This window comes from Ambystoma mexicanum, chromosome 2p (genome assembly GCF_040938575.1).
Source record: "Ambystoma mexicanum isolate Mex_15411 chromosome 2p, UKY_AmexF1_1, whole genome shotgun sequence".
Taxonomy (NCBI): Eukaryota; Metazoa; Chordata; class Amphibia; order Caudata; family Ambystomatidae; genus Ambystoma; species Ambystoma mexicanum.
Genome location: NC_090923.1, coordinates 1131357827 through 1131380982, shown reverse-complemented (window position 1 = coordinate 1131380982; position 23156 = coordinate 1131357827). Strand labels below are relative to the sequence as shown.

The 23156-nt window shown below is 45.4% G+C and overlaps 1 protein-coding gene across 1 annotated transcript in view; it reads right to left on the bottom strand.

The window, feature by feature from the left end:
- Positions 1–23156, bottom strand: part of B3GAT3 (beta-1,3-glucuronyltransferase 3) — a 295818-nt gene that overhangs the window by 250295 nt on the left and 22367 nt on the right. The window contains exon 2 of the mRNA XM_069645186.1: positions 4688–4801. Coding sequence (XP_069501287.1) covers positions 4688–4790 — 103 coding nt within the window. The 5' untranslated portion in view covers positions 4791–4801. The remainder of the gene's footprint in view (positions 1–4687; positions 4802–23156) is intronic.

Sequence of the window (23156 nt, the reverse complement as noted above, 5' to 3'; positions counted from 1 at the left end):
TTGGGCCAGAACATAACTTTTACTTTGAACACATCTAGGTACGGCTGGCCTGAAGTGTACAGGCAGGACTAACCCTTACGGCAGAGACAAGTCAGTTTACCCAGAAGCAAATCACTGACTTTCAGCATGGGGTGGAGTTTCTTGAAAACCTTGCAGGCAAAGTTGTAAAGCCATTTCAGTTTGGCCTTTGCTCTGAACTAGGTTAGAGCCTTATTCAGCATCAGAAGATAAAATGAGACTTCATCATGGCTACAGTATCTTTTATTTTATTTTTTTTAGACATCCCACTGACAAGGCTGCTTAAAGAGATGATGCCCACTGCCCAGACACGTGTGTCACAAACTGTGACCAAGAAGTACAGTAAGACAGAATATTGGTTCAAACGTATTTCATTTAACTAAAAAGTGCAATAGCGTGATAAACTCAACAAACCTTTGTGTTTAACCATATAGAAAATAAAAGGATAGGCTCCCTTCTCCTCAGTGTCTAAACACCAATACATTCATAAATACAACAACAAAGACAGTTGAAGTCCCCAATCTTGGTTAAGTCTCTCTAACCTTTCAGTTACTAAAGTTCTTCCTGATGTTGTGGGACATGAAAGTTCAGGGAGATTGTCACTTCTGCCTGGATAGCTCCTCAGGGGTTGCCGGTTTAGGGATTCCGAACCATCTCATTTGTTGGTACTAGTTGTAGGCTACCCAGTGATCCAGACCCCCAAGATAGCCTAGCCAAGGCTCACCAGCAATACTTTTAAGTAGTGAGGCAACTTATGAGTTTGCTTGGAGCAACAGAGAGAGAGACATGCAGCGGTACCTGGTTCCCAGGCTCGGGTGTATGTTCCTCAGAATCTGGCCTGTCTCCCCTCTCTACACCCTGCAGTACTCTGTCTGTCCCACTCTGATTTATCCTCCCACTATCTGTGCCCACTTGAGACTGACATGGCCCTCTATAACCTTCCAGATATAACTTTCTAGTTTTCCTAAGACATTTCTTCTGTTATGTCTGCACTCTTTTCCTCCTCAGTACCACGGTCCCATTGTGATCTTACCATTCCTGTTTTAAACTCTCCTGCACTTCCTTTTTATACCACCTCTTCCACCTGCGTACCATGCAGAGCACCTGCTCTTATCACCTGCCCCTTAGCTACACACTAAGCCTCTGCTACACCTGGTGCCTTCCTGTTTGCCACTCTTTTTCCCTACTTAAGGAGCCCTCCAGCCTCTTTTCCTTTGCAGATGGGGAGCAGGTTCAAGTAGATCTAGGTCACCTGGCCTAAGCCCCGCCCACCTGGTGACTTCCTGCCTGCCGCTCTTTTTCACCACTTAGCAAGCACCACCCACCTTCTTAGCCCTGCCTCTTCCTTCCTGCTCTTAACTATTAGATCAAGGGTGTCTCTCGCCTGGGCGTCCTCAGCAAAGGGCAAACAAAGAAAAGGGCAATTCCTGTTTGGCTTGCAACATTATGTGTTACTACTGACTTCAGCAATTGTATTCACTCTCCCCTCTTGCTTCTCCACTCTTTTTGACTGCTAACTCTCTATTCTCCCCTCCTTTCCCTTCTCCCTTTTCCTATCTCCTCCCCTTACTTTCTTCTATGCACTTACTCTATCAGAATTGTCCCTGGACCTAGTATGACAGCAACCTCGTCTGTCTCCTCCTCCCTCCCCTTACTGTTTTTTTCCTCTCCACCCCTCCTCCAGCACTATCTGAAATGTTGTCAGGCCTAGTATGATAGTCGCTTGTTTTGTTCCTTACCTTTCTGCACCTCTCTCCCTCACCTCTTGTTTTTTTCTGGCTTTACCAGAAATGTCGTCAGGCCTAGTACGGTAGTCGCCTGTCTGTTTCCATTTCCTTCCCACTCTCGACCTCCCTTCCTTATCTATGTCTTAGCTCTTGCACTATCTGAAATGTCGTCAGGCCGAGTATGATAGTTAATTTCACATCCTTACTGTTCATGGCCTGTAAGAATGTCATTGTTTTTTCCCTTGTTCCCTCCCTTGCCTTGAAGCGCGTTGAAACACATTGTGCTATATAAATAAACTATCATATCATATCACCTGCATCAACTTAATACTACCCACTCCTCTTAATGCTCCTTCCTCCCTGCTACGACTTTCAGCACATAATGTAAGGACTTGTCCAATGTACTCCCCACATCCACCTCAATACTACTTCTGCCATCCAATGGTACCACCTCTACAACTTATGTCCTGCCCTGAACTCTAGGCACCACTTCTTTTATACCACATTCAGCACCCGATGCTCTGCAATCCCCAAACCAAAAACACTCTGCCACTCAATGTTATCACCCCCTTCCTTTCAATTACAACTACGCCTTTCCCTGATGTTACCACTTCTATTGTTTTAACAGTATTCAGACTTCTCATCTTTTCCTCAACGTTACTTCTGCCACCTAATGTTACTACCTCATCCGTTATAGTACCCTTTCCAGTCTGCATGCGCTTGCATTTTAATACCCACTCACAAGTCTTCCCTCTCTATTTTCAGGTCTCTCCTGTTTCCCTCTCTGCGGTCTTCCTTTTTTGCCAACTGCCTCTAAATTCTAGTTGTCTTCTCCAACTGTTTTCCACAGCCGCCTAACTCCAAACAATTCTACATTCCTCTCACCAAACACAGTTCACCCTGAATGGCTGGACTCTGGTTTCTATAGTTCTCTCCCTCATCCGACAGGATTGGGATTTTGCTAAATGTTTGCACCTGTACATTCATATTAGGGCAAGGCTGTGATTGGTTGCTGCTCTTAGTGTCATGACACGACAGGATTGGAAGGTTTGGCATGCCTGGAGACACTTCCATTAAACATGCCATCACGTTTCCTTCTTTCCTCTGACTACGGTCTAGTTGTTTTTCCAACATGGCGTTCTTACTTTCTGGATAATTACAGAACGGCCAATGCGCGGACGCGTTGCTACCCTGTGCTCATCTCTGTGGGTTAAGACGCTAGTTTTTTCTTTCTTCCCCTTGCCTACACTCTTTGTCTTTCCTTGCTCTTCCTGGCCTTCACCTATCCTTGTTCTGCTTCCTTTCTGTGCTTGCAGGAGAGCACGTATTTATTCCTCTCTCTGCCTGCCATTCTGCTTGCTCCTGCTTCGGTGTGTTTACACAGCTCGGTTTACTGGAAGAACTATTTGCAGAACTTGCCTATTCCGCTCTTCCTGCATTCATTCTATCCTTGTCACACGACCCGGGTTTTGTTTTGTACCAGCTGGTTTTTCCCCCGTTGAGGACTGCACCCGGAGAAACACTAGGGGCCTCATTACGAGGTTGGAGGTAGCTATTAGCGCCATGGCTGCCTCCAAACACGTTCCGACTCCTCCCTGGTGAATGGAGCAATTACCGGTCCATTCCAAGGTTGGCGTGACCGGTAATTCCCCATTCACCAGGGCCATTCCCCATTCCCATTTGATCCCCCATAGGGCTCAATGGGAATGGGGAAGGCGCTAATAATGGTACCACAAATTGCGGTACTGTTATTAGCTCTTGAGTCCCTTTGCGGATCCCGTCCTTAACGCCTGAAAAAACCAGGCGTTAAGGAAGGACCTGGAAAGGGAACTCGTAGTAGGGCAGTAAGGGATTACTGGCACCGGTGCCCTTACCGGTGCCGGTAATCCCTTACCGCCCACCTCGTAATGAGGCCCCAGGTCTTGCCGTTTACTAGGCGGACAGAGTGGCTTCCTCCAGGGGCAGACCTTACCTCTTCGCTGGTCAGCGCTCAGGAAGGAAGAAGAAACCCAAAGCTTCTCAGTCTAAGGGGGCCTCCGAGTCAAGCACTGATACTTCAGGTGAGGAAGAACGAGAAACTTGTGAGACTTAGGTTCACCTGTGTCTGCTTAGGAATTAGAGGGCTGAGTCAAGTCCATATCTGGCATGTCTGCCATTTTGGAACCCCTTTGCCCCCTCCTTGTGTTTTCTTAATAAATCTCCCTTCTCTCTGTGCCTGCAGCATAAAATGATTTCACCCCCGATACCCAGTTTCTTCTCCTGCCCCCTCCCCGCCTTAGCCTTTATTCTCTTACCCCCACCCCCTCACAAGCAGACACACAAACACAATCACACACATTATTCGCCGACCCGCCCGATTTCACTTAATACTACCCATCCACCAGTACCACCAATCTGTTGTATTTCTCTGTATTTTATGTTCTAACCCATATCTAACCCATATCTGTGCAAAAATTAGAAGGGTGTTTAATACAAATTTAATTTTCTAGTAAAATCCTTTTTGGTTTGTGGGAAATGTATATTTTTAGAAATCACTAAAGATGTTGTCTTTCATCACGGATTTTGATTGTTAAGCCACTCAATTAGATAAAGCTACTTAACACTGTTGGTGTCTAAATCTGTGATAGGTTTTTTATAGGAGAATGCTCAAGCTAGAAGGACCTACATGACAAGAGGGGTGAGAGGGTCCCAGTGGAATGGTCACGGTAGACTTGACTAGCTGCTTATGGGTAGTTTTATGAGACAGCATGCCTGAAGGAAGTGGAACATGTGCTTTACACACGGTAGAGTCTCCACAAGATACTCTTATCAATGGAGTGAATGCTGTGACCCCCAGAGGTGACGCTGGCAGTGTTATTGAAATAGTCTCTTGGATGCAAGGGCCAAAGCATCTGCAGCCTTAACTAAAGAGCAGCAGTCCCACCAACCTCCCCAGTACTTACCGAGCTGCATCAGGGCGTACAGAAGTCCAAGTATAGAGACGAGGAAGTACATGACAAAGACATTCTTCAATTTGATCTTCATGTTCAATCTGGCCCTGGGCATAACAGCCACACCTGAGTTAAGAGCAGAGCATCAGTATAAAACATTACTGTTGGGTGTTGTTGCAGACATCAATGAGACATATTGTGCAAAAAAACAAATTCCCTGATCCCGGCATTAAGGAATGCCTGCCCATCATTCCCTTCACTCAGTTTTCAACCCAGGCAAGGAAAATCCACACCAGTCATCCCTCACATCTGTCTCAGGGAAGGATGCTTGAAAACGTTCAGTTTTTAGAGCACGCTCTATGCTGGATTTTTGGGAGTTCCTCATTATTTGCCCTTCAAGATATATAAGGGAGGCTCTATCAGAGAGAGGCACTATACTTCAAACCCTGCAATTATTCACTGATAAAAACGATGCACTGAGCTACAGAGGTACAATAATACACACTGTTAGAAAAGATTACATCTTGCCTGCTGTGACCCGGCGTCTTGCTGAGCACCTTGACACTATTGTGTAAAAATTGCATTGTGCCTGCCTTAACACTGGTATTGCTGAACACCATATTGCCCCCTGTTTTGTAATCTTGCATCTTGCCTGCCATGACACAGGTGCTGCTGAGCACCATAATGCCTACTATTGTGTACAAATGGCATTGTGCCTGCCTTAACACTGGTATTGCTGAACACCATATTGCCACCGTTGTGTAATCTTGCATATTGCCTGTTGTCAGACGGGTGCTGTTGAGCACCATAATGCCTACTATTGTGTAAAAATTGCATTGTGCCTGCCTTAACACTGGTATTGCTGAACACCATATTGCCCCCTGTTGTGTAATCTTGCCTGTCGTGACACGGGTGCTGTTGAGCACCAGAATGCCTACTATTGTGTAGAAATTGCAATGTGCCTGCCTTAACACTGGTATTGCTGAACACCAACTTGCCCCCTGTTGTGTTAGCTTGCATCTTGCCTGTTGTGACACGGGTGAGCACCATAATGCCTACTATTGTGTATAAATTGCATTGTGCCTGCCCCTGTCACCTTTACCGCTAGCAGATACTTATACTGCTAAGCACCATACTGCTAATGTTGTCTTAAACTTGCATCCTGCCTGCCTGCCACTGGTGCTGCGGAGTACCATACTGCCTGCTATTCTTTAAACCTGTTATTGCTTGCGATGATCTGCATATTGCCTGCAATTGACTACCCAACTGCCCACTGCCCATTCCTGCTTCTCACACGCGTTCACCATGCCAGTCGACAACACTTCCCCCTACGCACCTAGCATCCCAGACAGCCGCGCTCGCCCTACACACCAGCCAACTGTAAACAAACCGCCTCACACATTGCAAGAATACCCCCCACGCTATTTCTGCCTTCCTTCTTCTGTGTCTCCCACCCCATACAACTTCACCACCGCCCACCCAGACAAGGCACCTGCGCCCCCCAACGCCCCACCAGACAGCTGTCACTCCTACCACAAGCACCTCAGCATGTTTAATGCACACCCTAGGCCCACACTGCTGAGAAACCAACTATTGGGTATCCGCTCTGGACACAGACCGAGGACTACCAAACCGAACCCATATATCCTGCCACCCACCACCATGCACAAACCAATAGATCCACCCATCACCACTCAAGATTTCACCAAGAAATTTCTCCCACCCCAAACCCCCCTCAACTCAACTCAATTGCGCTATGATCAACGCTCGTTCTCTCCCAGCCCACGCCACTGATATTCACGACCTGCTCACTGATCTTGATCTCGACATCCTCACCCTAACAGAAACCTGGTTACATGCAGCCTCAGGCCCCTCCATCAGCCTTGCACTCCCACGTGTCTACACCCTGTTTCACAAGGACAGAACCTCCAACAAAGGAGGTGTTGTAGCGCTCATTGCTAAAGACTCATTCACCTTCAGACAAATCAGCTCATCCATAGACAAACTCACGTCTTGCTAACCATCAAACTCGCCCTATCTCCCAATGAAACCATCACCATTCACGTCATCTACCACCCTCCTGGCCCAATTCTAGACTTCCAAGCCAATCTCCTTCACCAGGTGGGGGAGAGCCTAAAATATAATTCCAAAACTATCCTCCTAGGCAACTTTAACCTAGGCCTCAAAGACCCCAAGGACAAACAGAGCAAAGCCCTCGAAAAAGCACTCCTTGACATGGGCTTCATCCAAAGAGTTACTGACCCCACCCATTTCAAAGGGTGCACTCTGGATTGGATAGCTGACCACAACTGTGCTGTGTACATCAGCTCCAAAACCCCCTGCCCATGGACCGACCACCACCTTATACATTTCCAAATTCCCACAGAAATCAAGCCAAAAACTACCAAACCAGGCCAGATCCTTCAAGCTCCTCACCAAGGAAAGGCTAATCCCTCTCCTTAAGGCATCCCCTGCACTAAAACCCCCATTCAGCACAGATCTCATAGCGCTAGCAGACCTGTACAACACAACCTTACAAACAGCCCTGGACTCAATCGCGCCCTTAACGATGAAAAAAGCAAAAAACAGGAAACATTCTAACTCATGTTTCACGCAAGAATTACTAGACCTTAGTGCTAAGAAGCGGTTGGCGCTCTCCACCTGGAAATCCAACCCATCTTCTACCTCTTTGGAGGCCTACAAAACTCTTGCCTCACAATACAAAAAGGAAATCACCTTAGCCAAATCCTCATCCTTCAATTCCAGAATAGCCAACGCTAAGTCGGAATCAAAGGAACCGTTTTTCCATCTATAAAGAGCTGGCGGCCCCGTCAACTAACACCCAAGAAACAGTAAAGGACAAAGCATGTTCCAACAACTTTCAAAAAGCCATGTTAAACAAAATAAACACCCTCCAAGGAAAAATAAAAGGCCACCTCAATGCCCTACCTAAAACCACCACACATCCAGCCGCAAACCACCACCCTGTCAAAAAAGATAGCCAACCTTTCTCATTCAGAGAAGTTACTGAAACAGAAGTCATAGCCCTCATGAAAGGAATCAAACCTTCGTCCTGCAAAGGGGACACCTGCCCTGCGGCTCTCATTAAAGATTGCACAGAACCTCTAGCCCCATTACTCACAGCATTTATCAATGCCTCACTTTCCTCAGGTCTCGTCACTCCCTCCCTGATAGAATCATGGGTACGCCCGCTTCTGAAAAAACATCACTCGATCCAGACCAACCTAACGACTACAGACCAATAACCACCATCCCCTTTCTGCTAAAGATACTAGATAAAGCGGCATACCAACAGATTCAACACTACCTGGAAGACAACAATATCTTAAGCAAAAGGCAATCAGGCTTCCGGCTACGCCACTGGACTGAAACCGCCCTACTTGACCTAGAAAAGCAGCTACAGCAAATTATGGATGAAGGAAAACGGTCTCTGCTCCTATTCTTAGACCTGTCCACTGCTTTCGATCTTGTGGATCACAAGACTCTCTGCAAACACCTAAAAGACGCAGCACATTTCTCCCAACAAGCCACCTCCTGGATCACCTTCTTCGTCGAAGGTAGACTCTTCAGAGTATTCTCTGACCAGAACTGCGCTAACCCCACCCCGATCCACTGCGGAGTCCCCCAGGAATCCTGCACCTCACCCACACTCTACATCATTTTCACCCTTCCTCTCTTCAACGACCTCGATGATCACGGCATAGCTTACACGAACTATGGCGATGATATCCAGGTTCTTCTCCCACTCACTGGTTCTTACTAACAAGATGCAGCCACAATGAACAAGATCTACGCCATCATCCAGGCCTGGATGGAGGCAAATGGGTTTTGTCTCAATGGAGACGAGACAGAAATGCTACTGGTTGGCCCCAAACAAGTCCTCAGCAAACCGGACAGCAAATACGCATCCTTCTAAATTGACAATACCACTATCACCACCGCAGCAGCTGCCAAAACATTAGGGGTATACTTAGACTCCACACTCTCCATGTCAGTCAAGTGAACGCGATCGCTTTCTCTGCGGGACTAACCAGCAAGATCATAAACGCCTTCAAACCCCACCTTTCTCCCAAAAACTGCCTAGCCATAACAAGAGCCACCGTGGGAGCGAGACTAGAATACTGCAACATCCTATTCCTAGGCACATCTTCCAAAACATGACTAAACTACAAACCACACAAAACAATGCTATAAGAGCAGCCCTTAGCATTCCCAAGAGAGAGCACATCTCCCCGGCTAGACAAAACGCCCACTGGCTCCCAGTGAGAGAGCGCATTCTCTTGAAGCCCTCTCCATCACTCACTCCTGCCTTTCCCAAACGGCTCTGCTATACCTATCAGAAACCATCCACAGATCCACCTCAAACAGACCGAAACTAACCCAAAATGCAACCAGCTAGCGATTCCAACATACAAAAGACTCAAAGCAGGTGGATCCAGCTTTGCCGTTTTAGCTCCCAAGAATTGGAATGCACTCCCACCTGCCCACAGGGACGAGCCCTCCATCACTCTTTTCCACAAGGCACTTAAAACACAACTTTTCCACTAGCCCAGCACCGGCTTCCGAATGTCTCATTCATAAGTACACAGCTGAAATGTACCGCTACCACTGCTTGCTTGCCGGAACAAGTATTTGTACCATCTCACTATGAAAAATGGCTGTCTCACTATTTATACTGTTTGTCTCATCCTAGATAAGTTAATTTGTTAGTTGATTCACTATGTAAAAATGTTTGTTCGTCCAAGATAAGAATCCTGTAACAGCGCCACAATGCCCCTGGGCTGCAGGCGCTTTATAAATCCAAATAAATAAATAAAGTATTTTGTTGAATACTTTGCTGGTAGATGAGAAGAAATAAATGCCAATAAACTTCCTTACAGCAGTCAGAAATACAGAAATCGGTGAAATGAGCTATAGTAACCAGACCTCAAATTTGCGCTCACCACTAGCCATTGGCAAGTGATAATCATTTTTTAGGGAGTAAGAAATAGTTTGCTGTGTACATGTGCATAATAGAAGTGGCAAGTGATGTTTTATGCCTGGTTGGTAGCTGGCAATTTGACATTTTTACCCCTAAACTATACAATACTGTAAGGTACCAGTCTGTGCTGGTACAATGGAACACATGTGCAAAAATGTTATTAATTTACAGCTGTCTGTGCGGAAATAACAAACCATGAAAGGACAACCTAAGCTCAAATATGCTCCCGCACAGCAGTCTACACTTGGAGATGTTGTTGTTTGACCCAAACTAGTCACTCTGAAGTGAGGCACCTTGAGCCATCCTTTGTGGTGTATTCTCGCCACTTAAGTCTTTCTGCTTTGATACGCTCATCTTATAATTGATGCGCATGTGAGGTAAGGCCTGTGATTGGAGAAAAGGAAAGAGTGGGTCAGATTAGAAACTTAGATGAGGAAACAGAGAATGTGATTGAGCATGGATTTAGTGTGACTGGACCCTGATAATCTCAATCAAAGATGTGCATTTAAGCACAGATGACCCCCTGCTTGTGGTGTGTGCGTTTGCAAACGTCACACTTGATCCTGGTAGCTTTTCACTCCACGAGGGCCTGTCATGTCATTGGCCTCCTTGTTTTCTTCCTCCAGATCGCATGGTTGATATTCATCTTGGGATACTGATTCTGAAACTGAGGGATATAAGATAGATGCCAAGAAGGAGAAGGAAGGCTACCCTCACTGGGCATGCAATGATATGATATGATATGGCATTTGTAACGCGCCTATACACAAGTGTTTCATGATAAAGAAGTATAGTGTAGTCCCCTAGGCCACAACTATAAGGACCATGGCAAGCTCATAAGATAGAAAAGGGGGAAGAAGACTCTGACTTGATAGACTGATCAGAGGCAGGTCCACAGCGCTATCCCCAAACACGATCCCATTAGAGATTAGGCAACCGCAACATACGCGGGCTTGTACAGAAGGTGAATGGGGTTCCAAGGGGCAGACAATGGCGAAGAGTCAACACATTTCTGGTTCCTACTCCAGGTGAGCGCAGAAGAAGACAGAACTATTTGATGTTTACCTGCAGAATAGAGCTCCTGTGCCAGTGACCAGAGGTGTTGTGTTCTCTTGACAAAGCACCAACTAAACAAATGCTCTTAGTGACCAGTGTTAATTCTATGGGTTGTCTGTGTTATACGAGTTCTGAACTAAATAATGTATTCATTCTGGATTTCTAACAGTGAGCATGTTTCTATTGTGTAACATGTTTATCAAGATCATTTAATGACAAGTAGGAAAACTACTGATTTATTATGACTTATTTTAGGTTAACCTTTCCAATTTTAAAGAGAAACCTTTGACAACATTTTTCAATATATAAATAAAGTGTTGACGAAAATGATTTGAAGAAAATTAAAGTATAAATATGTTAAAAAAACAATTTAAAATGTGTACTTAGGGACATTACTAGCTATCTGTTGATAAGCATGTCAAATAAATGGCCTTCCAACTCACTTACATATCAAACAATACATAACAGTACAAAACATGCACACATTTCTAAATAGAATTAAGATTATATATATATATATAGCAAACATTGTACTTATAAAACACTGTTCCTTCTTTTAAAGGATCCATTTCAAAACATAAAGGATAGATTTCAAAACATAGCCAATGCCTGTGTCAATAGCAGCTTGAATTAATATATAAATTTCCCAGCGTTGCTTAAAATTTAACATCTTTAGAGCTGGGAAAAAGTACTGCAGACTGGGAGCAAACCACTGTGCATAGGTGTACCTGGGACTTTAGAATCACAAGCACAGAGAGAAGTCAGCAGGTGTTTGGTCTATAACTGGCCAGCCACGCGAGCATAAACCTCCTCCTATAGGGCCAGCTTTTCCATAATCCGAATATTTTTCACCACTGTGACAGGACGAATGGTGGGATACACAATAGACTGACACAAGGATAGTTTCCATCAAAAGATGGTTTACGTTCACAAAAATAAAGAAAAGGAAATATAAAAGGGTCTTTAGTCGCAGATCATAAAGAAAAGTCTCCTTTAAAATAGTACAGCCAAAAGAAGGTCTTTTCACCCCTGCTTTAATGGCCATACAATGACCCTAGTCTTGGTCTTTTGAGTTGTGGGTTTTGTGGGGGGAGGAGCACAAAGACAGGCCTTCTGCGGCTGGTGTATTCTGGGCTTGGACAAGTCTGCAAATGTCCTCCAGGAAGTCGAGGAACTGGGTGAGTTTGCCCAGCATGGACCCACTGCCCCAGGCACTTGGGGCAGGACCTCTGGCACTTTCTTTCAGTTGAGCACCTCACTGCTCTAAGGTTCTGGGCCCAAGGGCACCTCCTCCTCTGACCAACTCTAGACTAAGCATCGGGACTCTCCGTAAAACAACACTCTCTCATACTCACACCTTATCTGGTTTCTGCCCTGGATCTTCCAAGTCTTCCAGGACCACCACCCCTCTCTCTTTCTAAAAGGGGTACCTATTATCTCCCCAGGTACAAATATGGTATCTCCCACTCCAGATTCTGTTTCTCTGACATTGATGTTAAGGGCTTCTTCCTCCTTCCACCTCTTCATCTGCTGGTTTTCCAAAGGTTCCTTTCATCCAACCGCCATACACTCTGTTTCTAGATAGTATGGAGTCTCCTTCACCATCCGCACAACCCCTCTCCCTCTGATGATACCTCTATTTTCCTCCAACTCAAGACACTCCCTCCAACTTATATCCCTCTCCTTCTGCGTTCTTGCTAGTACTCCTTGCTCTTGCCACTCTCTGCCAAATGACATCCTCCAACTCCTACTCAAACTCCCACCCTCCAAAACTAAACTGGCTTTTTTTTTTTTAATAGTACAGCTCCCCCTTCTCTAGGTGGTGCATGAGGACACCTGTGTGTCTAGGACTGTGCTATCTTATGAATGATATGATATGATTGTTTATTTATATAGTGCCTATACACAATGTGTTTCAAAGCGCTTCAAGGCAAGGGAGGGAACAAGGGAAAATACAACCACATTCTTACAGGCCATGAACAGTAAGGATGTGAAATTAACTATCATACTCGAGCTAAGACATAGATAAGGAAGGGATGGGGAGAGTGGGAAGGAAATGGAAACAGACAGGCGACTACCGTACTAGGCCTGACGACATTTCTGGTAGAGCCGTAGAAAAACAAAAGGTGAGGGAGAGGGGTGCATAAAGGGAGGGGAGGAACAAAACAAGCGACTATCATACTAGGCCTGACGACATTTCGGATAGTGCTGGAGGGATGGTGGGGAGGAAAAAAACAGTAATGGGAGGGTGGAGGAAACAGACGAGGTTGCTATCATATTAGGTCCAGGGACAATTCTGATAGAGTAAGTGCATAGAAGAAAGTAAGGGGGGGAGAAAGGAAAAGGGAGAAGGGAAAGGAGGAGAGAAAAGAGAGTAAGCAGTCAAAAAGAGTGGAGAAGCAAGAGTGGAGAGCGCATACAATTGCAGAAGTCAGTATTAACACATAATGGACTTCGTAGCGGTGGTCAGGTAGTCTGGAAGGGAGCTGGCCTAAGATTACCGAAGGCCCCGCTACGCTCTTGGATGTTAGTGTGGGCATGAACGTGTGTGGTGTTCCCTTTCCTCCCCCTTGGAGTATGCTGCTCTTGCTTGGGCCAATCTGGGTCTCATGGATTTATCCGCTTCTGGGTATGGAGTCAGCAAATACTCTGGTAAGTCAGGAGAGTTGCATGATGATATTACTTTTTGGTGCAGGGTGTTTGCAGACGTACAATCCCTGCAGGGTGTTTGCAGACGTGCAATCCCTGCAGCACTAGTGAATTCAAAGTAATAGAGTCTGTTCACTTTCTTGCTTGGGCTGCCTACTTCTCCCGTGTTTGGGTGAACCTCATTTTTTGCGGGTCCTCTGCGAAACATGCAAGTGCATGCCCCAATATGGAATGTTTTCACTGTCGTCGGGGAGAAGAATGGATTTTCTCGCAAGGCAGTTCTTATGAAGGATGACAGCATTCTCCCATTAAAGCTAGAGTCTACAATTTCCATGTTGCCAGTGTTGGTCTGGCTAGAGCGCTTGAAAGTCTTTCCTAGCGTGTCAACTTTATGAGTCAGAGTTTTCTAAATTGGTTTAGCCATCCCCTTTCCCTTTGGGTGTTCCCTAACATGAGTATGGGGGTGGGGTTATGAGTGCCAATCTGTTTACCCCCTTGGTGGTCCTGTGTATCTAAGGGGGTGCTAGGTGGGTGTGCATCCCTCTTATTACCCCCTGTCTTAGTGCACGGCCAGTCACGGTGGTCCTCCTCTGCTCCCAGCGACGTTCAGATAGGGGACTTTGTCACACCAGCAATGGCATGCTTTGGAGGCAATTAAGGAATTAAAGTTTCTTGCGTTAACAAATGTCCCCTCCAAAAAGGGCTGCTTCGCAACATGGCCCACAAATGTCTTGTCTGCCAGGCTACACGTATGCCTTTCCTTGTATAACTGAAAACAGCCAATCCATTCCAATGACTTTATGATGTGCTTCAATCATATAATGTTTGCTCTCACCTGGTGGGCAACCATGTTGCCCAGTATATATTGCTGGTCAGAAATACAGGTGGGTTATGCCAGATTGTTCACCACAGTTTAACAGGCGCATTTAGTGCATTCACTCCCACGTCAGTCATATTTCCAAAAAGAATCATTATTTTGTGGTCGACAGTGCAACCAAACAAGGACCATTTTAAGAACCTGATGTCCAGTAATTCGACCTCTTTGCAAGGATCATTCCCCCTTCCTGTTCCAATTATGCCAGGGGTCTTGGCCTGAAGGGCCATGGCAGGGCTGTGTCCCTTTCAGTGCCTGCACAACTGCAGAATACCCCCATTACCCTACTCAAGTCTAACTCCCTACATTCTTTCCATAGTAAATTATCATTGAACCTCAAAACCAAATAGTCCTAACACTTTACCACTTCTAGTTTTCCACCACTCTGGAAGATGGGCTATTCAAACAATTTAAAACACTGGCACATCTACATTAAAGTGAATGTAGCAATGTTACAGGTCAATTTACTAAGCTCCATGAACTTAGCATAAATGGAAACAAGCTTCTGCAGCGCTAGCAGGATATGGGCGATGAGTACAGAAAGGCATCTTTCCTCACACAGCTGGAATATCTATAGCAGCCTCTATCTGATGGTTCTGAGTTCATTAATATGGAGTCAAAATAACATGTGGACAAGCAGGCATTCCTGCCTTTCGACATGGATAGTTGGAAATAAAAGCTTGCAATTTGCCTATCGCAATCATACCCAACCACACCTTGAGTAGTGCAATTAATTTGCAAGATGAATCTCAATAGAGCCCCATCCAAACTAAGCACATTCTGGATCTCCGACAATACGCATCTGGCCATGCAATTGAAAGCAGGGGACAGATCCATTAATGTTAGCCCTAATGTCCCATCTCTCTTCCTTGAATATTTTTAAGGGATTAACATGAAATTAAGACATTGCTCAGTCGTGCCTAAATGCTGATGAAATCCACAGCACCGGATAGTAAGCATTTCATCCGGCACCATTCCTCCAGATGTAATGAGGGAATTGTGCTCATCACATTCGTTGTTACCTATTAGCGTTACTGACCAAGAATAGTAATGTTCTGCTCCACCTTTTGAAAATTGGGAGAAAGGTACCTTTGGTCAAGGAGCTTGGTATCCTCCAGGTAACGAATATGGAGATAAATAAATTCACTGACAACTCTGGACTTTCTTTGGATAAATTCAATCAGGTGCCAGCACTGTGCTGGCATTCTGGGTCCTAACAATCTCTGTAACGCGTTCCACAAAGCCGAGTTCAACTGAATTATTAAGTGGGATTCCATAGTACCATGCAGGTTGACAGTTATGGAACAAACCATCAGGATTGTAGAGTTTGTTTAAAAAGGAGATCCAATCTTCTGGAGGGATTGTGGCTGTGATGTGACCAATTCTTTCACCATTGCTTTGTCAGTAAGAACTAATGGCCCAACACAAGTGATAATCCTTAGACTTAGCTGTAGTTCATGCCAAAGGCACTTGCTAGCCTGCTCTTTGGCCTGGGCAATTGCCACTTAGTACTAGAGTCTAATTATAAAATCGCAGGCATTTCCCCCACAGCTTCATGGGTGCCAGCTGATCACTTTTCTCCATTCTACTTTGTGAGCCAGCCCCTCCCCTAATATTATTCTTTACGCCAGTTCCTAGGCCTCAATTTAACCCCTTCATATACCTTACTTTTTAATACCTCAAAGGTGCCAACAATGTCATTCTTCTATAGGGAAAAAGCATTTCAGATTTACAGATATTCGCTAGAATTTCAGTTTTTCTTCCTGTAGGGCAGTATCCCACAGTAGACTGATGAGTGAAAAATGCCCCCCGCCGCTCCCTAGTGATAACAGACTTATTAATTAACCATGTTGGCTTCAGTGTCAAAGGAGCGAGTTCTGGTTGCACTCCATCCTCCTTTCGACATGCATATCAATGATATGAAACCAATGGCGTATCCCAATTAAAAATAATCTATACATATATAACGCTTAGGTATGTTTCCATACGGAGCAGGACATTTCGGCGCGGCCGGTTCGGCGCAAGCCGATTTGGCGCGGCCGGTTTGGCGCAGGAGCCGGTTCAGCACGGCAGCCCGCGCCGAACTGGTCGCAGAGAAATGTCCTGCTCCGGAATGGAGAACCGCACAGAAATGTCCTGCTCGGGAATGGAGAGCGGCAAAGAAATGTCATGCACCGAAATGGAGACATCAGGGAGAGCGGCTGTGCTTGTGCTACGCGAAGGAAGAATACGAATGCTGCGAGGAGGGGTTCAGGAGGGAGGTGTGGGACTATCAATGTTTTTTTCACAGCCCGATTGTAGCCCAGCACGTCCACAAAAAAAGATCTAAAGATGACAAGTGCTTGTATAACTTGCAAGCAACACTGGAGTCCAGTGTGTTTAGGAGGCAGGGAATTGTGCATTTAATGGACCTAGTGTTCCACGCCTGCCGTTTGACCTTTTAGCTACGTATGCTCATACAATATTGTTATCATGCAAACTGTTTAAACACCTTTCAAACAGTGTCATGCAACAGCCATCACTGAGACATAAGGCATCCATCGGAAGCTGAGAAAATGTCACCCTGCATTTTTACAGGGGAAATAACACCCAGCATAGGCACATGCTGGCGCGCCAAAACGTCCCAGCCCCAAAATATCCCGTCGCCGAACTGGCCACGCCGAACTGGTCACACCAAACCAGCGGTGCCGAAATGGGGTGTACCGGTTTCCATACACGGCTGATGCAATTTCTCAGTGTTAGGTCGCCTTCTGTTGTCCAAATGACAAAGTGCACCCACTCAACAAACAGAATGAACACAGCTCTACAGTCACCTTCACCTTCCACTATCGCAAACATTCAGAATAATTTCAAGTTACTTCTTTACACCCCCACTTCTCTTCACAGACAAATCATAGAGGCCCACTTGATTGATGGAACTTAGTTACTGTTCTAATACCGCTCATACCTCTCATGCCATCCGATACGATTAGCCTTTTTAATAACCATTAAAATGTCACAGGGACCTACACTCCCTTCCTGGAAGTGATCAGTGGTAATTCCGATATATAAGAAGGGGGACAGAAGTGACCCTATGAATTACCGACCAATATTCACCTTTAAGATATGCTAGAAGGGCGTACGTTATGCCGGGAACAGCTAGTAATCTATAATAGGGGACCTCCCCATGTGATTAACTAGGGGTAGTCCAGGTGAATCACAGTTAGTATGACCACACATTATCTTTAAGGAACATTCCAATTCAATAGCTCAAATAAGATGACCTTCCCTGTCTGTCTTTTGGGAACCTCTGATCAGATCTTCATTCTCATACTGCCACTCAAAAAGAAATGCAAGAATAAAGCTAGGCTTGCCATTAGCATTTAGGTCGCCTCCAATGATGAACAGTGGAGGCCTGTATTCGAAATTAAACTTAGTTAATGCTGGACATCCTCTAAGAAATGGTTCACTTCTTGCAGACCACTCCAAAATTTACAAAACAAGTATTATAATATCATCACCAGTTTCTCAATTCTCGCTCCATCAACCTGCTAGAGTAAAGGCATGGGCATTTTGATCACAACTGTTGTGCTAGAACAATACCAACCCAAAGCTTCTGGATTTCCACCCTCCTTGCATTGGAAGGCTGATGCACGAAAACTTAAAACTCACCCAATGTTTTATTTTTGATGAGCACGCCTCCTATGATAATAGATTATCATATGGTCATAATATTACATAAAATGATTGTGTGTAATGGGTTCAGTTTTCATCGGCATTATCATCTTTTTGTGGTAGACTATCTAAGATTTTGTCGAATGAAATTTGAATTGATGGGCACTGCCGTCCCTTGCTAGTTATTCTGTACAGTGGCATCTTCCTCGTTTCCCCTATACTTATTAGAGTGTCAATACAATTATATAATCCCTGTCACACTGCAGAGGGGAAAATCTGTTATATAAAGGCAAATAAAGAGAAGTTATTCCCATCGGGCTTGCCACACATCCTCCCCATCCTGTTTAATGTCTGGTCTTTGTATGACTGGAAAGGAAAACACCAATTCCTCTTTAGTCTTTGGTCGAATAGCTCAATTGGTGTAGTGCTGTCTTTCAGAATGGCAAGTCCCAGAGAATAAAATTAACCTAAAGGAAGAATAATAATCCCTATCAATCTGCAGGTAAGAGAGGGGAGACATGATTTAATGTTGATGTGTCCTTTGACACAATATTAAGGTTTGTATGCCACACAGTCTTTCAGTATATGCTTTGCCACTCTGCACATCCAGCTCACTTTTCACGCTACTAACAAGTTCTCATACCCAATTTCCTTACAGCCCCGCCATTCTTAAACCAAAATAATGGTTTCCACCAGCCCTTCAGATAAGGGGTGTATCACCCACTTTTACTCCCTAAAAATGTGCCACTACTCCCAAAAAATAAAAATAGGGAGTAAAAATACTCCCCAACAAAAAATAGGAAATGGGCACATAGAACATTGTGACCCTGCTTTCACTCGCACAGCTCCACAGATATCTTTGGACCAATAGTGCACATGGGACCACAGGAGGAAACAACTATTATAGCTGCGTGATCGAAAGAAGGGAACATGTATCTTTTAATGTGCATGAATAACTAGGTGCAAAGAAATTATTAGAAAATCTTTTCCGTTTTTCAGTTCAAACATATTTTTACACGTTTATTAAAAGAATACGCCCATTGGGAACTGGATTTACATTTGTACTCCCTAACAAATCATTTAACGTCTAACTTTAAAAATTAGGGAGTAAAATACTCCCACTTCCAAATCTTATCTGGAGCACTGTTTTCCACACTAAAGCAGAAAAGTTATTATTTATCTGGGTCTGGATGTATTGGACCATTTGTTAAGATAAACTATGGCAGGGGTCTGAACCTGTTGCTCACCAGAAGTTTTGAACTACAATTCCCATGATCTCTTACCATTGAGTATTCTGGCTGGTCATTATGGGAGTTGTAGTTCAAAACATCTGGAGAGCCAACTGATGCAGACTACTGACATATGGAGTGCAGGCTGGTGAAAGGTGGAGAACGTCAACTTTGCACAGAGTTCTCCTTGTTTGGACAGACAAGTCCCATTCACTCATTATCTATAGTAGGAGAATCAAGGATCTAGTTTGAACTTTACTAGTTTCTTGGTGCTTATGGCCCATGCTACTCCTGGCAAAACTTCAAGCGCCAGTGTCCTAGATGGCACTTGGGGGTGTTCATTAGGGATATTAGTCCAATGTGCAGATATCAGGTGAGTAGATTTGGGTTGTGTAGCGAAGGCATGGTATCACAAGTATGACACTGACACAATGGATACAATTTGTAAAACCTTTATTGAAACTGTTGGGGTTGGAAAAACTCCTATTTTGCCCTATAACTAAGATGGGAGTAGTCTTGACCATCAAACGATAAAACAGTCCTAGTGAAATCTGTCAAAGCAAAATGGCCTATGCTAACAAAAACCTAATGCCTACCCTATCCTCTTGTACAAAAAGTTTAAAAGGTAAAAATGTTTGCAAAGGAAAAATCAGTGTTCAAAAGAATAAAGGTAGTTGAACCAGGTCTCCTCCTCACGTTAAAACTCACGGAGGAAAGCTGTCCTTGTAGGCAGGATGGCACGCCCTGGCTCGGTTTCTGACATTCTAAGCCATTCCGAACCGTGGATTGAGGTCCGCCTGGCCTCCCACGTTTAAGTCTCTTTCTTAACTTTCAAAATCGTATTCCAACTTAAAGTTCACAAAAGGTCCCTCTCTGCCTCTCACATCACAGTTCAACACAAACTTGCTGGAGGCTCCCTTCCCTAAGCTTATAATTCTTTGTGTCTCCCTCAATCGGCTCAACCCCTTTGCCGGATGTCGAAGGCTTTCGAATGTGCATGGCTCCCTTTACAGACCACCGCAGGACCACTACCACTCAAAGTTCACGCTTAATTCACTTTCGCTTTTTGACTTCAAACAATGTACCTTTCACAGAGACTTTCAAATGAGCTACTTCCTTTCGTCGGACCACTCTGTTACTTAGTATCACTGATCTCAAAGCTGCCTTTTACTTCAAAGTTCATTAACGGGTGTGCCTTTCCTTGTGCCTCATCCTCATGCATGCAGCCTTTACTTGTGATATAATGCTGCTACTTCATTTGCTTTAACACACACAGGTCCCTCAGATCGCTTGCCAACTCACCGGATGTGTGTGCTTCTTTCTTGTTTTTATATTTCCATGTTACGCTCACCTGATCTCTGCGGGGTGTCTTCTGCTGCTGGTCCCTTGCTTCTGGGTGTTGGACCACCTCCCTCTGGTTCCCCGACTTGGATAGTCCAGTACAACCTCTCTGGGTCTGTTCCTATGTAGACAGGAAAGGGGGTTGGGTTTTGACATTTCTAGGGCGATCTTAAACCCCCCTCCCGTTCCCTTCAGTTCATACCCCTTGTGGATGGGGAAGCTGAGTGGCTCACCTGTTTTGCAATGATGGGCTCTCCGTCCTGCTGTTCTTGCAGGGGCGCTAATCTTCCATGAAGCAGTTACTTCACTGGTTCCTGGTGAGGACTGGCCCAGGTCAGCTGCGGCGTAGTCCTTAATGGTGACCTGTTCCCCTTTTGTAGCAGTCCGGTAAGTATTTGTGCTCCGGTGAGTATTTTGTGGATTCTTAATGTCCTTAGTATCTGTTTTTAGGGTTGTTCGTTGATGGGGATGTTTGTCCCCGTGCTCACTTTGTCTCTTTCCTCCTTTTAGGTGCTGATGCGGTTCCGGGGCTGCAATGCGATGTGCAGAGACGACTACAATGAGTGGAAATGAGTCGCCGTATGCAGATGTCAACGCAGCGGTATTCAGAGCACACGAGCAGCAGGTAAATGAAGCGTCCGATGTGAGCGTGAGCGAACTAGGGATTGCTCGTGCCTTCAAAAGGTGCTTTCTCTTCTTTTCTTTCTCAGCGTAGCAGTCGTGACGAGGTGATGGATTCGCGGGTGAGTAATTGCAGGCTTGCAGGTTTCTGGGTTTCTCCGCTCTTTTCGGCGAGGATAACTGAGGGTCTCAAGGTACGTGATTGCAGGCTTCTTGACTTCTATGGTAGACGGGAAGATGTCTGCAGGCAGGATCGCAGTGAGCGTCAGGTTGCAAGGCAAAGTAACACGAAGCATGGACTAGATCAGAGGCGGGGCTTAAATACCCTGGACTGCAGCCACGCCCACAGACAGTCTGGCTGGGCACGCCCTGCCCTTCCTAATACAAGATGCTGCTGGGCACACCCTGCCACGCCCTGTGCACGATGTACGTGCATAATGGGCCTGGAAGGCTGATAGACTCAGCATTCCGCATGGTTTGGCTTTTTTCATCAGCCTGGTGCCCCAGAGGTGCCAGGACAAGGCCCACTTGGCTCTAGAACATATCCCATAGAGGATTTTGGATTCCCCCAATGGACTTACTAACTGGGGATGGATGGGCAGGCACACCTTAGACTGGGTGACGATGACATTTCAATTCACGACTCAAGGTTAGTACCAGAGGCTTGACCTCGCCTCCCCAACTCTGCGGTTCATCAGGGAGGGTCGCTAGCATCCTGGAAACACAATGCAATCTTCACTTGTGGGATCTGGCCTTCTCCACGTGTCTTTCGCGGTTTGTCAGAGGCAATGACCTCTATTAGGGAACCCGTGGGGTTTTCGCCCCGCTGCTTTCGTCCCTTGGTCCATTGCTCTTCTCCAGTAGGTGTGCCTTCATCCCGGAAGTTCTGCTCATACGCGTGTTACCCCTTGTTCCGAGTGTGTCTTTAGGTGTTGCCTTTTATTCATGTGAGGAGACCTACCTGGTATCAGGTGTATGCACTTAGTGTAAAGTGCCTGACTTTGCCTGACCCGATTAACGACACATGTCCAGTACGATGTGCGAGAGTTACTCTGGTTACTCTCAGTCACCTCCTTCCTCGGCCCAGTGTTTGTGTAAAAAGGGTGATAGGGGGGGTTGGGACTTCAAAATGGTAGACCGAGAGAGGAGAAGAGGGAACCTGCCTGGTGAGAAGGAGGCAGCTGCGAGGAGCAGGCTGGAGCAGGGTCAGCAGAGAGGATGCTGTGTGTTGCCAAGGGGGGAGAGAGGTGCAGCGATCCGAGCAGGCCATGAGAGGGCAAGATTCCCTGCAATTACCTGGGCCGCATGTTCCCAGCTGGAGCTGGGCAAAACGGAATACTACCAAACACTGCGGGCCACTACAGCGAGGTTTCCCAGTAGTGAGTGCTGCTCGCTGGAGTCCCCATGACACTTAACCGTTGAGGAAAGTGGTAGTCGGAGAAGACTGCGGAGATGCCCGGAGGAAATTCCGAGTACCAGCGAGTGTGAGGGAGGGAACACTCATAACAGGGTGCTCCAGAGCAGGAATTGGACATTTGCAAGTAGCGATTCAACTAAAACTCCTAAGAGTGGGGTTTGGAGCCCTAAGGGAAGAATATTGAATACTGAATACTGAACCCACTACAAAGTACCTTTTTGAAAGGTGCCAAGATTAATTGAATACTGAATGTAGACAAGATAAGGAAATCATGTGAAAATACTTAACGAGTGAAAAGAGAATGATGTACAATAGTGAACGCATTGAAAACCTCTTCAAAGGCATTTGATGTACAAAGTGAACGCTCATAATAAGCGCCATTGAATTAAGAAGAAAAGCAAGCGTTAAGTTGATGAACTTGCATGGATATTGAGAAAGCAAGCAAAGTGTGAAAAGGATTTACACCATAGAGTGAGAGAGTGACCTGAATACAAGTTGTGGCAAAGCCAAGAGACTGTCATTGTGAAAGCAACAGTGAATGTGGATCACTGACACAGGTTCAGAGAGGAAACCTGTGTTGGCAAGATGCAGGATAGAATGTTTGAAATGTGAATATGCACATGGAAAGTCTAAACCAA